The sequence below is a fragment of the Gymnogyps californianus genome, chromosome 3 (genome assembly GCF_018139145.2).
Source record: "Gymnogyps californianus isolate 813 chromosome 3, ASM1813914v2, whole genome shotgun sequence".
Classification (NCBI taxonomy): domain Eukaryota; kingdom Metazoa; phylum Chordata; class Aves; order Accipitriformes; family Cathartidae; genus Gymnogyps; species Gymnogyps californianus.
In genome coordinates this window covers 26,147,071-26,163,263 of record NC_059473.1, presented here as the reverse complement: position 1 = coordinate 26,163,263, position 16,193 = coordinate 26,147,071, and the positions used below count along the sequence as shown (strand labels likewise).

Here is a 16,193-nt window from a genome sequence, read left to right as displayed (position 1 = left end):
GCTTGTGCCTTGAAGGTTTCTCTACAACAACATGAGCTACAGTCTTTGCAAACTACCCCTCATTGCTTTCTCCTCACTCTTCTAACAAACTCTCATTTTCTTCTTGAATGCTGAGACTGGGGAGCAGATGAGTAGTTGGACTTTGACCCTTCCTTATCAAGGGGTGGAGTGATTTGACATTCTCTAAGAAGTATCACTTACATTTAAAATGAACTGCAAATTCCCTAGTGCCCTGTATAAATTTCCTTTTCCCCTTGTAATCTGGCTTTTGGAAGCATTCCCATAATCCTGTCTCAGTGAGAGGTGTGCTGCAAGCCTTGTCACCATGGCAGTGAGAACCCCGTCCTGGGGGATGGGTTTTTCACTTAAATTTCATGTTGACAAGCTGAAATCCTTTGCATTCTTGTGCTTCACTCACTTGCTGTGTTGGCTCTTGAAGGCTATTTTTGAAAAGGAAAGTTTATTTTTGTCCCCAGAATAGCAGATGATTTTCTGAAAAAATACAAAGCACAGGTTTATGCTTTTTTTTAACCTGTTCCATTTACCAAACCTCCTCATATATTGTTGTTAAAGTTGAGTTACATAATTCAGTTGAGCAGGAGGTGTTCAATTAGTAAAATATTAAAAAAAAAAATCTTGAAGAATAAGTTGAATTTTAATTCTACTCTGTTTTTAAAATTGAACTGATCACAAAGAATAACAAGAATTGTATCAAAACTGCTTCCCTTTTTTCCCCCACTATATTGTCTCCATTCTCTTGCAAAAGAAGGATTTAGAAATCTAAATAAAGCACATTTGAGTCTCATCCTTCCCTGAATCCTTGTGCTGACTAAGAATATATATAAAAAGAATTGGACCCTATATTTATGCAGCTTTTATGGTAGTTTAAATCGCAGCACTTGAAACCTAGCACAGTATGGGTAAATAACACGTTTGTAGCAGTCTGACAGGTTTTAAATGTCGTCTCAGGCACACTGAACTAGAATGAAGAAAGAAGTATGGGCATTATTTGTGAGAAGTAAAATCAGCATATAAACAAATATTTACTGAAAACAGTAAATTTCCTGACCCAAAAAATTGGATCTGAAACTTTTCATTTGTACTGGTTGCAAACCAGTGCCTGGCTTCCTGATTTCAGCTCTAAAAGAGCTGATGCTCCTTCTCATGTACTTTTCAGCTTACACTGCTCTGAACTTTCATGTTTCAGTGAGTTCTGTTGTGAGAAGTTATCTATTTATCTTTTTTCCCCCTAGAGATTACTTGTTACATATCAGTAAATTAGAGCTGAATTAAGTAATATTGTCTTTTCATTAAAACATTGTATATAAAACAACAATAAATGCTATGCATCATAAGCTAGGGCATCTGGAAACTTTATATTAAACTGGAGGGGTTTCATTGTGTTTTTATCAGTTCTTTTTTATTATTATTTTTTCAGGAGATATTTAGACCCATACTGAGCAAAGTAGTGCTTTGTTTCACTGATGCTATATTAATTTCTTACAGATGAGCAGAGACTCCAGGAGTAACTCGTTCGAAATCAATGACAGAATTTGTATTGACTTTTAATAAATAATGTGTCAGATTTCTGACAGAGAATGCTAATGGCTATAATTCTTCCAGTGATTTAAATTTTTTCCCTTCTCCTTTTTCCTTAAGGAAAACAAGATATAGATCTATACAAGAAATTAGATCTTGGTATAAAAATAGATTTAGAATGATTTAAACCTTAGACTAGCTGACAATATCTTTAAATCAATGGATTTTTAAAAAAGAAATATTCGGAAATCATCCAAAAGAAGATGTAGCAAAGGGGGTGAAGTTGGCAGATTGTTAAAATTAATGTTTTAATCTCAATTGAAACAGCAACATTTATCTTCTTAGTTCTTTCATAAAGTGAAAACATGTCATTCAGTCTAGTAAGAATTTTTTAAATTGAGACATAAAGATCTCTTCTAAAAATCATGCTATGATGAATTTCTAGTTTAAGATCTTATTTCTAGCTTTATTTAGTAAGAAACTAAATACACCATAAACAATTCAATTTGAGAAACCAACTAATTTTAAGCATGGCTTATTTTAAAGTAATTTGTACTATCCTTGTAAGTGTTTTGTTTTTTTAAAGTATAAAATGCTTTGATTTGTACGTTTTCATTTATGGCTGTAACGAGGTGCACTAATTAAGTCTGTTTCAGTACACTGTAATTGCCTTCCCAACCCCCCTTTGCAAAAGGGGAAATATTTTGTATGATGTCCATGTTTTTCGTTAGTGTGTTAGATTAGATTTGGTTAGTGTGTTAGATTCTTTTTTCCCCAGAAGAATGAACTCCATACATTTGTCTCTATAGTTAAAATATCACCATTGTTTTGGGTACCAGAGATGTGGTCAATGACAATTGGCATCCTCAGCTTTGCACGGAAGAGAATTTTAGACGTCTTTCAAAAAGTTGGGTGTGGTGAGGGGTTTTATCCATTTTTTTTCTCTGTTTAATTTTGTTTGCCCTATTTCTTCTGATAGGTGCATTAAAATTTCTACAGTTATTCATAATAAGTTATGCATTATGCAGTGATCCTGCAGACAGCTGGTGTGGAGCACGGAAAGGTACTGAGCGGTGAGCCTGACCTCTGGGCTGTGGTTCGACGGGGAATTAAGCTGATCTAACAGCTCACTGCTATTGAAGGGGGAAAGGTTTAATTTCCCTTTCCTCCCTTCCTTGCAGCCTCACCACTTCCTCCTCTGCACACCTTCCTACTGGAATCTTAGCTGAGCTGACCTAGCTCTTTACCCCAGCAGAAAGCTTTACTTCCTCTGGTTATTTTATTGCTAGATGACTTGTCTCGTGGAGAGGAATCTGAAAAGCACCCAAAGCAGTGCAATGTAAGAGACAAAAGCCAAGGAAAGGAAGTGGAAGAGGAGGAGCTCAGCTGCTTGGAACCTCCCCCTTGCAAACATACATAAGCGGTACGGGGTGGTAGGCTGAGCCTCCATATTTAAAGTCAGTGGGACAAAGAAACCAATTGGATTCTGCTGCAGTAATTACTCAGCCCTATGTGAGGGCTCAAATTCAGCCTACCCCAGGTAAAGATTCCTGTGAATTTCACAGCCATGTCCTATATACATTGAGCAAATGTGAAACTATGTCCTTTAATAACAGAATTTCTTTTTGCAAGTGTAACTCACTTTAAACTGCTGTGAGATAACTGTAAAGCTTCCTTCTGCAGCTGAGGCAAGATCTGACCAAACATTAGAAACTCATTCAAGGGAAGTATGTTTGTTGACCACCTTGCAAGATTAGATCTTTAATAAGATCTCTGTAATAAATAAAGACCCTTCTCAGCTGTTCTTCAGCACACACTAGGCTTTGATCTTTATTTTGCTTCGTTTGGTGGAAAGAGTATTTGTATCACTGGTTTACTAATGTCAAGCCTGTCTGGCCTTTTCTTTTTTACTAATAGTTTTGTGTAATTCATACGTATTTTATTGCAACATGGTGATTCAATTAAGTGGCAAGCATTGCCAATGATAGTTTGTTCATAACCTTTTTAAGTGCTTGCTGTAGACTTCTGTTGGGTTTGTCACTTCACTCTCTGAGAATCTGTAAGAATGTAAGGTGGGGTAGTTGAACAAAGTCCCTTAATCAGACTCTTATTCTCTAGTGCAGAGTTGGTTTTTGAGATACAGGTATCACTCATAATGTCAAAACCCAGACCAGTGGATGGGGATTGCCCCCCACCCCAACCTTGAGTTCAGCCATATTATTGCTCTAACCAGAAATCTCTACTGTCCAAAGTAGATGTACTCTGACTCAAAATCAGTGGAAATTCCTTTCCCTAGATGTGAACATTAGCCAGGGCAGACTTGCGACAACTGGTCTTTGTGTATGGTACCTAGAAGCAGCAAGCTGAGTTACCAAGGTGCTGTTTTGTACTGAGCTGCTGAATGATCATCAAAGGTGAGTATGGGCTGGCTGATGCATCCTAGGTTTTTTCCACTGACTTTTAGCTTTGCCAACAATAATTCTGAGTCAAGTAATTCTTGCCATGTTTCTGCTTTTGCTTGATTTTATTTTTTTTCTCTCTTCTCCACACCCTTGTTGTAAGGGTTCATTTGTCTTCATGGAAGTGGATCCCAAAACATTTTGAGAGCCGTGCTACAAATGCACACACGTGGACATGCACTTGCACTCTGACTCTGATTTTCTTTACTGAGGGAACTTCTTGCCTCAGACTTGGTAACAAAGACAGAAAATCTAGTAGGTGTTGTTTTGTGTGAGGCACAAGTATATGCGATATGATACAGGCTTTTATACGGTGAATGATAGAAGTGGCTGCAGTTATCTCTGAAGATTTCAGAGTTAACATTGTATCATTTCTTACCTTTTGAGTACAAGCATCCGTTTTTTTGTCAAATCTGTGTAAGAAATATTAATTTTTATGCCAGCAGTGGAGAAACTGTTGTGATTTTCCATCTGTCTTTAACCAGATGATTGCTGCTCTGCTTCAGACTGCAGTGTCAGCTGGGAAGCCCCTTGTGTAGCTGCCTAGTTGTCATAATAAAAAAAAATGTTTCTCCCACCTACCGGCATTACTTCCTCTTCTGTTTTGGAGACATCAGGCAGTTTTCTGGTGCTCAAGCCATAACACAGTTTGAAAAGCAGGTAAATCATGCTACGGGGTGAAAACAAGGCAGAGTGATGCTGGTTATGCGCTCCTTTGCTACTGTTACATGAATAGAGCCTCCCTCTGTTGCTCACCTCAAAAATTAGTCCAGATAATAGACGTCAGCAGTTACAGAAATACAAGTTAAAGTACCGAGGAGCGGTCGCACTCTTGTCTTTCTGCTGTGCCCTGAGCTACAGAAACTTGCCACAGGGAAAGTGAGGTCTGTATTTGCTGAGAGTGTTTATCAGATGTCTCCTTGGGGATTATTACTGTGTATTATTTGTTTTTTAACAGTTTCACAGTGGCAGGGCCATAAGGGCAGGACCAAAATGCAGCACTAATGATTGGTGAAGTTAGATTCTTTCCCAATTTGATTACAATTTAAAAGGTAAAAACATTAAAATGTGGATGAGGGAACTGAGAGAATCAGAATGGGCAGAATGGGAACCAGAAGAACAAAAATAAGGATGTCAAGGACCTGGACACAGAGGAGAGTGCATGGCTGTCTCGAGCTGTCCTCCCTGGTGAGAACTGACATGTTTATAGGAGTATGTACACTGCCATTACTTGGTTAAATTCCCTGCTTTAAACATAAAACAGAAAAGAGGATGGTGCCTTTCAATGCTGTTCATTTAGCACTTTTCACAAGCTGCCACTTTAAAAAAAAAATGTTTGGGCAGGTTCTTGGAGGGTGAAGAGTAAGTGTAGGAGCAAGTACAGAAATTTACTTCTGTGTATGTCAAACTTTCACACATGCATCTGTAAGTGTAGTGCATACATACGAGCCGGTAGGAGGCTTTCTTCAAACAGAAGGGGGGGTTGGCTGTTTGCTGAGAGATGCTATAAATGTAGATCTCTTGGAAAATCTAAAAATGAACTGGTGCTAGTGCAAGACAGCGTTTTGTTGAGTGAATGTTTAGTAAGACATCAATAGAGAAGATGAGTATCTTCTCAAATACTATATATAGCATTTATTCCTAAATTCAGAAGCAAGTTCTGTTTGTGAAAATAGATCTTAACTGACAGCTGCTTGATTTTAATTGTGTGGTCCTCTTTTTATAGGAGTGATGTAGGGAATTACAGGTCATTTGCATCATCCTGTCTCTTTGAAAAATGTTGTCAGTTCCCGCCTTCATGTGTGAACCTTCCAGGAGCTAATTTTTACCTTTGCTTTGGAAGGAAAGTATATACCTTGAAAAGAAACAGGAGATGGCCTCAGGCTGCAGTTCAGCTTGGGGAGAAGGGAGGGAACAACTGCAGGAAAATAAAATGCCAGAAAAATAAAGCAAAGGAAAGTAAAGGGGACTGGTTCTGGGTTCGAGCTAGATGAAGAATGGAGCAAACAAGAATGATTGCCATGATTACTGAAGGGTACAGTATATGTTGATGGGAAATTAAATTTATTCTTCCATTTGGTGTGGCAATTGTTGATGGATAAGATCTGGTAGCACATCTCGTTCTTCACTTTCCGCTTGCAGGCCTGTTCCTTATCTTGTTGCTGTTACAGCTCTGGGGATTCCACAGTTCCTTTTGGATTATTTCATAAATTGATAATTTGCATGTGTATTCAACTAGAATTTTTTATTTTTGTTGCTTTTCTGTTCTGTGGTACAGTCTCTACTCTTATCCTATTCAACATCTGTCCCTCTGCTTCAGAGTGCAGGAGTAGGTATTATATTGATGTGTCAGCCTCTCATCAGCTGCCTTTCCCTTGCTCTTGCTGCTTTTTGGGCCTAACTTCTACCAACACTAATGAGCACACGTAGTCCCTCCCCTCGTTTCTGCAGTCTCCCAAACACACTTTTGTCACTATTACCCATTGACAACGTGTGTTAACAAACATTTTTAGAAGTTGCCCCACTGCTTGGACCCAACCAGTCTTCATTTCTGCTGCTCACTTTAAAAATTAAATAAATTGACGTTCTGTTTGGCAGAGCTTTGTCACAATTTTCAGCCTTTCCTCCGTCCCATCTGCTCCCCCAGCTGCTCAGTCACACCCTGCCCTCCATTTTCGGTGCGCCTAACTGCAGATAGATAAAATAGCTGGTAACTGTTAGTCAGGATGTGTCGCTTCCCTTCCCACTGTCCCATCTGCTCCTCGCTCTCTTTCAGCTCTTCACCCGTGCTCTTGTTTTTATGCTGTCCCGTTATTTTTGGCAAATGGCTGCATTGCGGATGACCCAGATTCAAGGGGTGCATTGAGGTGTTCACTTTTGTGGTAATGGGGTGATTACCAGGGTTCAGGGATAGACGTTGAAGAGTTGGCCCGTCATTTATCTAAGAACACTTTTACCAGGGTTCAGGAATAGACGTTGAAGAGTTGGCCTGTCATTTATCTAAGAACTTTTCCTAAAAGAAAGCACTTGGAAGCGCTTTTAAGATTGACTGGGTGGTCTCTGTTGCTTCTGTAGAGAAGTAAACAAATTCAGGCCTTACTCTTCATTTGTGGTGCAATGGAGGGTGGAAACCGAAGTTCAGATCCTTAAATTGCACTGGTAAAAGGAACCCCAGCAAGCGATTTGAGGTTTTTTTCTGAGCATTTTCCTGATACACATAATGGCACCCCCTGTGCCCCTCTTGTACTGCAGCAACTTTACCCACAAACATTTTACCCATCCATCCCCTCCCCCCAAAAATCCTTGCAAACCTTATATAATAGACCATTGCAAAGAATAGTTCATTTAGTTTTTTTAGACATAAAGATGAGTCAACATTACATTAGCTTTTAAGCATTGCTTCTCTAGTAAAAACCTTCAGGAAATTGAAAGGATGGAGCTTTAATACCCATAGGAAGCACACTTACTCCCCTCTCATACACTAGGAGAGGCAGTGAAAGATAATGCAGGACTAGGTGTTGTATTCATGGTAGTTAATTTGCTTGATTTCTTCAACGCAACAAATAGTGCAGTTTGTATATCTTATTTTAAAATTATTACAGATAAGTTGGCTGATAGGTTTAAGTGGGAGAGGATGAAATCTGTAGAACAGATAGTAATTAAATATATGTTTAAAAAAAGACAGCTTTTCTAAAAATTGTACTAGATTATTTTAACCCTTTAAAAACCACAGTCAGATGAAAATAGAATAATGTAATATGTAGTGTTGCAGTTTTGTAGTATCAAGCATGAGTTTCATGTCACTTTGGCCATAGTATCTGACCGTCTTATTCCGTGGTGCATATGTTCCCATAAGAAATATTCAACTGGTACTCCAGTTTTACCATACGCTCTTATTTTGCCATGTGCTTGGATTATCAAGTCTCTGGAAAGGCAGTTCAAAAATAAATAAATGTTGTGAATCTCTGTTTTACTCCATGAAGATGGATGCTTGTTTAAATTGCAGCAAATTTAATTCCCTTACATGGGACTTGTTAAAGTATTTTTAGTATGAGCAAGCTTGATAATGTCACTGGCTTTATGTAGAAGTTTTCTTTAATCCGTCCCAGAGCAGTTGTATAAATGAGATGTGTTGTGAATCTTCTGAGCACTTGCCAAGGAGCTACCAGCTAATGTCTGTCAGGGGAGGCTTCTTGCCACATGTAACCCTGTCATCAGGCTGGGTTTGCAGTGTGGTGGAAAACATGCACCCCAGTTCCTGAGCCCTCCCTAAAACAGTGTGGCACGTGTGACCTGCTCCCAGAACAAGCTACTGCAAATGGATTCAGCAGCCCTCTGAATAATGGGCATTTGGGACATGCCAAATCACCATGGTGCCACCACTGTTGCTAGAAGTTGTTCAAGAATGGTTGCTGTAGGAAGATGTAGGATTGGGTTGCTGATAAAATACTGGGGAATATATTTCTGTAAAAGACTTCAGTGTGATACTTTGTATAGGACTGCCTAGTTTTGACTGCCGTACAGAATTCGGTCTTGGGTGTCTCCTCAACTTCCACATGGGCGGGTGGATGACTTATGCTGGTCAGAATTCCCCAAAGTATTTTCTCTGTTGTTGGCTAGCTAGGAGGTGTAAATGCATTTAGGAAAAACACTTCTGGACCCTCAATTTCATCTCTCCATGCCATTCAGTAGTATCATTGTACACAGTCCTGTAAATCAGTGAAAATGCAAATCTATTGTTGATTAGCTCTAACTCACCTTAGAGAGAAGTTCTTCTAAATGATGCTCTGCTGTCTGATGCCACTTCTCCTGCCACGTTTGTTTGTTTCACACTCATAGTGGCGTAATTACCTTGCAAAGCAAATGAAATGAGTATTTTCTCTCGCATCCTCTCTGACTTCAAACTTCCATGTCCTTTAACTGGACTCTTAATTCTAACCTAAATGTTCTATTCTGGTACGTGTTGTCCTTCATAAGCTATCTTTCTTAAGAAACAACCATTATACAAGCTTCCTTTTTCTGGCTTGGTTTTCACTAAGAGGCTAAATATGACATGCATGTGTAACTGGAAATGGATTTAGGAATGGGAGTGTTTGGACCATGCAAATCACCGTGCAAATCCTCTTCACACCGGTCGTCTTCCACCCCTCTCGAACACATACACAGATTTACTTTTCAAGGTACTCCACTGCATGACAGTATCGTTTATTTTTGTAAGATGACTGTGAAGGCCCAGTTGAGAGAGATCTGATGGTAGCAAATTTTGCTAGACCCAATGATGTGCAGAGAGCGGTTTTTCCCCAACATTTGACAAAAATGTCTGAGGCTGGTCTTCATTTACAGCAGGAATTGGATTGGAATATTAACCTAAACTCCATTCAGTTCCAGGAAGGTGGCCTGAGCCAACCTTTGTAAGTCACCTCCTATGTCATGCCGCATGCCTTTGGACTGAGTATATTGACAATACGTCTATTTTTTTTGGTGTAATTTAAATGCTACAGTCCGTTTATTTCACAATATGTGGGGAGGTGGGGGTGGTGGTGATTACTAAAAGTAAAGTATGATGAAGTATTGATGCGAGATTACAAGTAAGATGGAGCATTGAGGAAGGATGCAAATATAAGAGTTTCAGCCAGGCAGCCATGGCTTCATTGTCGTTTTAACACTAGGTGCTCTTTTGCCACTCTGTCTTCTAGTTGTATTTCCAACAGGAAAAGAGGAGAGAGAAAGAGACAGCAGTAGAATCCAGAGAAACACCACAAATTTATAGCAGCTGCTTGTATTGTTGCAATGGAACATATTGTTAAAAACATTAAATAGCATAATAAAGAGTTGTGGGCGTGGAGGGTTTTTTTAGTTTTGTCTGCTTTGATGAAAACAACTTGCTGTATATTCAGAAAAATCCACATGCTGGTAGATATTTAAATCACAAATGTTATTATGGATTATCTAGACCAGCCTCAGTCCTTTTTCATGTGTAAATTAATGCTTCCAGTGTATTAATTTGAGCACAATAAGCTGCTCAGGTACTTTCATAGTTAGCTTTTTCTAGATGACATGAGATGTTTAAAGAATGTTTTATTTTTTTACCTTTGTTGCAGCTGGGTAAAAGCTGCATTGACATCAAAGACTCTCAGGAAAATGTGTACAGCTTCTTGGATCAATGCCTAGGAAAGTTAATGGAAAATTAGCTACAGCAAAACCTAGAAAGGGTTCAGTGTTTGTCTAAACTGTTTCTGTCTTAAACTACTCCCTTATACCTTATAAATGACCAAAGGCTTTTATGGTCTGTACTACAGTTAACTTGTATTGTTTAACATATAGCACTTTTGTAGAGGGTGATGTATTAAATGTGACAGTTCTATTTCTTTTTTTAGTAACAGTATTCTTTTTTTTTTTTTAATTTAAAAAGTGGCAGAGCTTTTTTAGCTATTCATGTTGTTTGTCTTAGTTGTACTGCTTTGGGTTGTGAAACAGGCAGACCTCACAAACTTACCAGGTCTAATCAGTGCCTTGGTGGAAAATACAGTCCAACACCAGCTGTCTGATAGGTTGTCCATCTCTAACTCTTTCTACAGCTTTACTAGAATATTCTTTTTTTTTTCCCTTTCCTAATTAAAACTGTTTCTCTATAGAGTTGACAAATAAGTTTGATAGACAAAGGGAGAATGAAAGGTATGCTCTATAGATAAGCTGCAACTCAATCAGAATTAATTAGCATGATGTAAGAAGAGGGTAAGTTTGGTGACTTCTAAAAGTTCAAGCTAGCATGATCATAACTTCTTATTTAAACTTAGTTGTTAACATGGATTTAATAACAAGATTTCAAACATTTTCTCTGTGTACATACACTTATACATTCTGAAAAGGCATACATTTTTCATATATGGGACCACACATTCATACTGTGCATTTCAGGAGGAGACAAGATATCCTCTACCTGTGTGTGAACTGAAGGAAAACGTTTTGGAAGTCCTTGGGCAGCTTTGGAGATGTGAAGTACTAGAAAGGGAAAAAGTTGTTTCACTAAGTAACTGTTGGTGTCTGTGAATATTTATATAATCATCTTCTCTACCCTTCTCCTATGATACCCTAGTTTTCATTCAGAATTTTCAGAGAAAAATCTCAGTCTCTGTTTACATACATGAATGTTTTTCTTAGCATTGTATGGAAGGTTGACTATTGCTGTATTGCACATACAGCCTGATACAGAGTACTTTTCCTTGAAGCTTATCTATCCTCATTTTTGTGCTGACTCAGACTGACTCATACACTATAGTTCTGACTGGGGCTAACATTCAATTTACCAGAAATCTACTTTGCAGTAATATGTTAAAATTGTATTTTTATGCTTGTAACTGTAATTTATTTGAAGATTTGTCACTTTATAATCTAGCAGTTGAAACATTTGTTTTGATGCTTACAAAACTAGCAATTTCATTGTCTAGGAATGTATTTTTAGGTCTGTTTTGAGCATATGTTTATGTTGTTTCAGGTATCTGAGCATGAATTCTGGTCTGGCTGCAGCTGTTAAAGATTAATTACTGCTCTTTTTTTTTTTGATGCTGCAGTCACAAGACTTTTTCTGCAACATCACTGTTTATGATGTGAAGGCTAAGCAGCTCCTGATATTTTCCATAGTTCCCATGCCCTGACAAATGCTCATCACTTCACATGAAGCATTCAGTCTTTTGCAGATTCAGGCACTATGTAAAGAGGCTTTCAGCCTGGGGCCATGATGAACAAGATATTTTTCGTTATGCAGTAATGAAACAGTATTTCCTTGTGATGCGCTGTAATGCTCTTTAAAATTTGTTCTAACAACTGAATATTGGAGGAAGCTAAAACTTTCTCATCCTTCTTTCACCATCTTCTTGCAGTCTCCATGCTGCACTCACCTCAGGCGATAATGCAAAATATAGATTCAGAAAAATGTAAACTAGTATGTGGTGGAGAGAGACCTACTTTATTTGTATCATTAGAACAACAGTATCAAAAACTTTACAACAGATGTTTACACTTCATGAACATGAGCAGTAATATTTGCACTGAAAAAAAATTGGGATTGCATGTGTATTTAAATCTTTTTTATATGGAAGTATCTGTTTATTAAGATTTGTTGCGATAACCGGTTCTGATCTGACTCTAGAATCTTTCAGTGAAGTCGTATTAATCAACCAAAGCATTAATGACTTCTGAAGTTGTTTGATGCTGTTTGTTTTGTACTGAAGTGCTTTACTCCATATTGGAACCTATTGGATAGTATTATCCACCCCGGAAGTATGTTGTTACTGTTTACGTCCATCAGCAAAAATTCATCAAGGAGTACATTTAATAAGAAAAGAATTAAGACATAGAATGTAGAGAACTGTGTCCGGTTCTGGGCTCCCCGCTACGAGACAGACATGGACATGCTGGAGTGAGTCCAGCAAAGGGCCACAAAGATGGTGAAGGGACTGGAGCATCTGCCATAAGAGGAGAGGCTGAGAGAGCTGGGACTATTCAGCCCGAAGAAGAGAAGGCTCAGGGGGGATCTTACCCATGAGTGTAAATACCTAATTGTAGGGGGGAAGGCAACAAAGCCAGACTCTCCTCAGTGGTATTTAGTGACAGGACGAAAGGCAACAGGCACAAACTGAAATACAAGAAATTCCATTTAAAAGTGAGAAAATCTTTTTTACTGTGAGGGTAGTCAAACACTGGCACAGGTTGCCTGGTGAGGTTGTGCGGTCTCCATCGTTGGAGATATTCAAAACCTGACTGGATGCAGTCCTGAGCAGCCTGCTGTAGCTGACCCTGCTTTGATGACCTTTCTAGGTAACCTCCAGAGGTCCCTTCCAACCTCAACTATGATTCAATGCGGCTTTTTATTGTGAATTCTTACCCAAACTTAAATGGCATTGGTGGGCGTTCTGCTAGATATTTTAAAAGCTTTGGGATCTGTTCCATAAGGATTTGAACTTCTGTATAAAAGTTGTTTGTTGTAACTACAATGTCTTTTTCTAACATTGCTTGAAAAATTGTAGGAGTTGTTAACTTCATCTACACCTTTTGTTTTGCCCCTCAGGAGCGTTTCTTCTCGCCAAGAATTCGTCGTCGACTTCATGCTGTCCTAGCATCTGTTAGCACTTCAATGCTGATTTTATCAAATCTAATATTTCTTGGAGGAAATCACGTTGGAAAAATCTACTGGAACAGGATCTTTATGGAAGGCAAGTTTATTTTTCTGTGCTTTCTAGATAACAGAACTTTCCAACTATTACCTTGGGTGGGCTGAGCCAGGTTCTTCTTTCAGTGCACTAACTGGGAGTCACTTTTTTCTGTTCCTGTTCAAAACCATCAAAAAATCTGTCTGACAAAATCTAAATAACTATGCAGGCTGTGTGACTACAAAGAAACATTGCCTTTCTCCCATCAAGTCTAGAAAGAGTTACCAGGCTTCTCTGTCAGTGAAATCACTGAAAATCAAATAATAAATGTGTGACAAGTTAGCCAGGTTGGATTTTTTTTCTGCTCTGCATTTCATGTACATCAGTAAGAACAGGTATACTAAAGCCAACCCCATAGATTCTGTGGAAGGTTAGTGAATGAGATCTCCATAATACAGCATAATTGAGCAATTAAGGTTTTTTGTAGTGGATCTGTTGTCAGGGTAGGGACCTTCTGACTATTGAGGACAAGGTTTGAGGACAGGGGAACTTGGGTATCAGCCTGTGGTGTTGCTGAATAAGCAGTATGCAGTGTTGTGCTGTGAGCTGACTCAGGAGACAAATCCAGCTTTAATTTTTTTTTTGCCAGAGCTCAATGTAAGCAGGACCAGTTTTCTGCCTAGGTTCTTATTGCTGCCAGAGCTCCATATTGTCAAGTAAAGGTCTTGTAGAGGAATATTTCTTCCTCATGAGGGAAGTACTAATAGGCTTCTGTGCCTAGAAGCGTTCTCCTACAAAGACCACCACTGTCTATTGCTCCTTCATGCAGTGTTTTCTCCTCTTATTCTTTGCAATGGTTTAGAGGTCAGCTCTGGAGTTCCAAGGTCCTACTTAAGCATCCTACAATAATGAAACTATTAAAGAGTAAGTTATGTACATAAGTGGAACGATTTATCTTCTGAGCTTGAGCAAAAAACCATTCAAACAGTCCTAAGAAAGGTACATTTTTAGCATAAAAATGTAGCTTTTTGTTAATATTGGGCAGGGAAGATGGGGTGAAATACTTGCTCATGTTTGGGTTTTGCTCTTAAAACATAAAAGATTTGTTTTCTGTTTTCTTAAAAAGGCTTCATTTTCTCTTAAATTGCTTCCTCCCAGCTAGTTGGCTAATAGTTTCAGTAGAAAAAAATAGCTGAGAGAATAAGTTTGGAAGTAAAGTTAGACATCACTTCTTATCTATTAAAAAAAAAAAAGCACTAGTGAAATTGTCCATTTCAGGCTTATAGCCTCATGCAAATGATTTTCTTAATGCAATTTGCATATTATAAATGGAGAAAGTATGCCTTCCTCTTCAGAAGGGCTAGCAGTTGGCAGAATGTTGGGGTTTGCATCTGATGAAGGGCAATGTTTTAGCAAGTAGAACAATATTTAATTAAACCAGATCAATTATTGATTGTTTTTTCTAAGTTTGGTTTGGTGGGGGGTTTTTTAATAGTTCTTTGGTCTATGGCTCTGCATATAACTTGAGTACGTATAGTTACTTCAGTATTAGGTACCAGGTGTCTAAGATAGGAATAGCAAATTAGTTTGGTCATTTGCAACTTTGTTTCCATGATGTGTTAATCAAATTAACTTTCTTTTTAGAACATAAAAGCTTTTGTTTAGTGCAGCTCATAACTCTACTAGTAGAAATCTCAGTGTTAAGCTTTATATGCCTGTATCCTTAGATCACACAGATGACTGTGAGCATATTCTATTACTGCATTACGGGTCTGACAACTCACGTGTTCAAACTGAAACATCTGCTAAGGTTTTATTGCATCAACACTCCTGCTCCATTTTGGTTTTCCTACTATGGAACAAATGCTGAGCATTGAAGGCCAGTCAAATCCAGAAGGAATATTCAGAACTATGGTCTTCAATTTAAAGTAAATTTAAGGGCTGGTCTGTAGGAGATGTAACAAAAATCTACACATATATTTGGAGAGTGCAATGCTGAAAATAAAGATAAATAAATTTGTGTATAGTCTGCACTGTTCTGGTGAATCCAATTCATCAATATTTTCAGACCAAACTAAATACTACAATATATACTCTTCAGTCATTCCTTTGTCAGCCCAAGGACAGATGAGATGACGTAGCTGCTTCTCTTCAACTCAAGTTTTTGTCATTACCTTCATAAAAAATTAAATGGGGATATGCTTGACTTGTTTGAAGAAGTAAGGGTGGTGGTAGTGGGTGAGTGTTCTGTGGGGCAGGAGGGTGTTTGTTTTGAGTTTTTATTTTTACACTTTTTCTGGTGTGATGCAAGCAGTATAAAGTTCCCATGCATGAAGATTTTCTCTTGTGCACTATGATGTTGAAGAGCTTTGATTAGAACAGATGTTGACCTCCCATCAGTGTCTTGTGAAGAGTAGTCAAGAAATCTGGCAAAGGACCCCCAAACCTCTTCTCTACATAATATCCAAATCTGTGTCCTTGCACTTGGTAGACAAAGCAATGTTATAATGTCCAGTACATTACTAAGATCTGCTAGATATGTATCTAGTTAATTTGAGTCAATAATTGTTAGCTTTGGATCAAGAAGAGAGAAGATACTTGGTGAATTCCAGGTTAAAATACTAAAAATAATATTCTTGCTCTATTTAAAACCTTTTTGATCTGTTTGAAATTCATCTTAGTTTAGAAAACCTAAGCAGGGTTTTGCACCACTCTAAAACCAAATCTAGAGAGTAGACATTTGCATTTGGAGGACGTCTATACATTCTCAGCAATCTGGGCAGCAGGACTTGAGACTGGTTGACTGAGGTGGCAGAGGGCTCTGCAGGAATAGTGTGACATAAAGGCCCTCTGAGGTAAGTAATAGAGAGCTGTGGAAACAAAGCTGTCCGCCTGCACATCAGCTGCAAAGAATAGTCAGTTCCTTTCATGTGTTCAGATCCCACAGAATTACGTCTACAAAGATTTGTATGTATACGGGTAGGTAGGAAGACAATAGGAGAATAGATGTGCATTTCACAGTTTGTAAATATAATTGACATTTGTA

At 38.3% G+C, this 16,193-nt stretch overlaps 1 protein-coding gene across 1 annotated transcript in view; it reads left to right on the top strand.

Annotated features, from left to right (window-relative positions):
* The window catches only part of HHAT (hedgehog acyltransferase), a 163,157-nt gene that overhangs the window by 79,223 nt on the left and 67,741 nt on the right, over nucleotides 1–16,193 (top strand). Inside the window, exon 11 of the mRNA XM_050893569.1 lies at nucleotides 13,066–13,210. Coding sequence (XP_050749526.1) covers nucleotides 13,066–13,210 — 145 coding nt within the window. The remainder of the gene's footprint in view (nucleotides 1–13,065; nucleotides 13,211–16,193) is intronic.